The following is a 2,922-nucleotide window of genomic DNA, read 5'->3' as shown; positions in this document are numbered from 1 at the left end:
CCCCGCCGGCCTTAGCCCCACCCCAGCACCCCGCCCGCGCCTCCGATGGCCCTGGCCCCGTACTGGAAGGGACGCGGCCCCCCGCACAGGTGCGGGGAAAGCAGGAGCGCGGGGGTGAGCTTGGAGGCCACGCACACGGCCCTGGCCTCGGGCACCACCTGCCCTGGTTTCCTAGGAAAAGGCACGCAAGCCGGGCAGGGCAGCAGAGGCCTGTGATCCCGGCAAAGCAAGCGCCCAGCCTCCCTGGCACGTGGAGCCTGGAGGGCGGGCCTGACCTGCGCCCTCGCTCAGGGTGTGAACTCAGGGCTCTGCACCACTTGAGCAAGGCCCCAGTCCTGCTTTATGCTGGTCTAGTTTTGGGCTTCCCGTTGTTGCTGGGCTGACAGGCCCACGCTGTCGGCCTCTGCAGGCTGGCCTCAGACACGGTCCTTCCCATCTCAGCCTCCCAAGCAGCCTGGATAACAGCCATGAGGCCCGGCCCCCAGCTGAGGCCGAGGGACTCCACTACAGCACAGGAAATGGGCGAAGGTGCTGCGTGCCAGAGCAGCTGATGCCAGATGACACTAGCTAGGTGTCAGGGCTCACGCCTCACATCCCGGCTGAGAGCTGGGAATCAAGGTTCAAAGCCAGCCTTGGCAGGATAATCGCTCAGAGTCTTAATCTCTGATAAACCAGGAGAAAACCAAAAGTGGCTTGTGGCTCAAGTGGTAGAGCGCTCACCTTGAGATGAAGAGCTGAGGGACAGCGCCCAGGCCCTAAGTTCAAGCACTAAGGCAGAGAGAGAGAGGGAGGGGGGAAGAGAGGGGGAGAAGGAGAGAGAGAGAGAGGAAGAGAGAGGAAGAGAGAAAGAACATCTATCTCATCCTAAGTCATGGCTGTCACCCTTGCGACTTGGGAGAATGAGAGGATTGCTGTTCAAAGCCAGCCTGGACGCAAACGCTCACGAGACCCTCTTCTTGAGAGTGCCAAGCACAGTGCTGAGTACCTATTGTTCCAGCTAAGATGTGAGCCGCAAGACAAGCAGGTGGAGGCCGGGCGCAGCAGGGAGGGAAGCGAGGCCCTCTCCAGACACGCGGCCCGCAGCGGCGGAGCGCCCGCTGGGCAAGCCGAGGCCGCGAGTCCAGCCCCTGGTGCTGGGGCAGGCCTGGCGGCGCGTTACCTGCGGCTGCTTGACGCCGTGCTTGGGGGACAGGCTGCCCGCGCTGTTGAGGCTGCTCACGCTGCCGTGGGAGGGCGTGGAGCGCAGGCTGTCCTTGGGCGGGGGGCTGGCGGGCAGCACGGGCACGGCGCCGGGGAACACGGCCTTCTTCCTCTTGGAGGGCGGGATGAGGGCGGGGGGCAGCGCGGAGGGCACCGGCTCCTTCTCCAGCGCCCGGTACACCAAGTGCATGGCCTGGGGGCCAGACCACGGGGTGAGGGCACGCCCCCCCGTGGGCCCCGCCCCTGGTCCCTGTGGGGCGTCCCGATGTCTGTGCAGGGGCTGCAGGCGCCAGGACCTACGGCCAAGCTGCCCTCTGCACCTGAGGCTTTGTCGTCCTCAGTCTCTTCAGGGTCCAGACATACGACCCAGAAAGTTCTACAAGGCGGGGCCGCTCCTGCAGGGCCTGTGCCTAGCTGGCGTCCGGCTCTGAGGCTCCGTGCCTCCCAACCGGGCGCGGGGACTACAGGTCTGTGCCTTGCCACTTGGCGTGGGGCCATCTGGGGGCGCTGTGCGGCTAGGGGGGTGTCGGGGCCCGGGGTCTGTCATCTGGGGGCTGTGTGTGTGTGGGGGGGTGTCGGGGCCCGGGGTCTGTCATCTGGAGGCACTGTGCATCTGGGGGTCGGGGTCAGGGTCTGTCATCTGGGGGTGCTGTGTGTGTGTGGGTGTCGGGGCCTGGGGTCTGTCACCTGGGGGTTCTGTGTGTGGGGGAGGGGTCAGGGCCCGGGGTCTGTCATCTGGAGGCACTGTGCATCTGGGGGTCGGGGCCAGGGTCTGTCATCTGGGGGTGCTGTGTGGTGGTGGGGCCTGGGGGTCTGTCATGTGTAGACGCTGTGCATCTCAGGGTCGGGGTCCGGGATCTATCATCTGGGGACGCTGTGCGGCGGTGGGGGTCAGGGCCTGGGGCCTGTCATCTGGGGGCGCTGTGCGGCGGTGGGGGTCGGGGCCCGGGGCCTGTCATCTGGGGGCGCTGTGCGGCGGTGGGGGTCGGGGCCCGGGGCCTGTCATCTGGGGGCGCTGTGCATCTCGTGGGGGTCGGGGCCCGGGGCCTGTCATCTGGGGGCGCTGTGCGGCGGTGGGGGTCGGGGTCGGGGCCTACCACGGCAAACTCGTCCCGGTCCAGGTGGCCGTCCTTGTCGATGTCGCTGAGGTCCCAGACCTGCGGGCAAGGCCGGGCGGGGTCGGCGAGGACGCTGGTGCAGGGCGACCCAGACCTCTCCATGTGGGGGACAGCTGCGCGCGCCCGGCCCTGAGGGCCCGGCTGAGGAGGGGCTCCGGGAACCTCGGTTCCCCACGGCCACACAGGACTCTTCTCCCCGCCCTGCGGGCCCTGCGACCCACCGGGGGCCACCGGCAGAGCCCGCGCGCGGCGCTCAAGCGTGGGCTGAGAAAGGAGCCCACAGGCCTCCGCCTCTCCTTCCAGCCTGAGCCGTGCAGCTGAACGGGGAACGTCAGGAGCCTCCACGAGTGCACGCATGCGCGGGCGCGTGGACGAGCACGCTGCGGTGGAGGGGCCTCCACGAGTGCACGCATGCGCGGGCGCGTGGACGAGCACACTGTGGGGTGGAGGGGCCTCCACGAGTGCACGCATGCGCGGGCGTGTGGACGAGCACGCTGCGGTGGAGGGGCCTCCACGAGTGCACGCATGCGCAGGTGAGTAGATGAGCACGCTGTGGGGTGGAGGGGCCTCCACGAGTGTGCGCATGCGCGGGCGCGTGGACGAG

General features: G+C 68.3%; 1 protein-coding gene across 1 annotated transcript in view; it reads right to left on the bottom strand.

The window, feature by feature from the left end:
* Eps15l1 (epidermal growth factor receptor pathway substrate 15-like 1) overlaps positions 1 to 2,922 on the bottom strand; it is a 34,868-nt gene that overhangs the window by 24,738 nt on the left and 7,208 nt on the right. The window contains exons 10-12 of the mRNA XM_013028299.1: positions 2,298 to 2,357; positions 1,011 to 1,393; positions 684 to 692 (exon numbers count right to left, since the gene is read on the bottom strand). Of these exons, the coding sequence (XP_012883753.1) occupies positions 684 to 692; positions 1,011 to 1,393; positions 2,298 to 2,357 (452 nt within the window). The remainder of the gene's footprint in view (positions 1 to 683; positions 693 to 1,010; positions 1,394 to 2,297; positions 2,358 to 2,922) is intronic.

This window comes from Dipodomys ordii, unplaced genomic scaffold (assembly GCF_000151885.1).
Source record: "Dipodomys ordii isolate 6190 unplaced genomic scaffold, Dord_2.0 Scaffold108, whole genome shotgun sequence".
NCBI classification, from domain to species: Eukaryota; Metazoa; Chordata; class Mammalia; order Rodentia; family Heteromyidae; genus Dipodomys; species Dipodomys ordii.
Note: the sequence above shows the minus strand (reverse complement) of the source record. Positions and strands in the feature narration are given on the sequence as shown.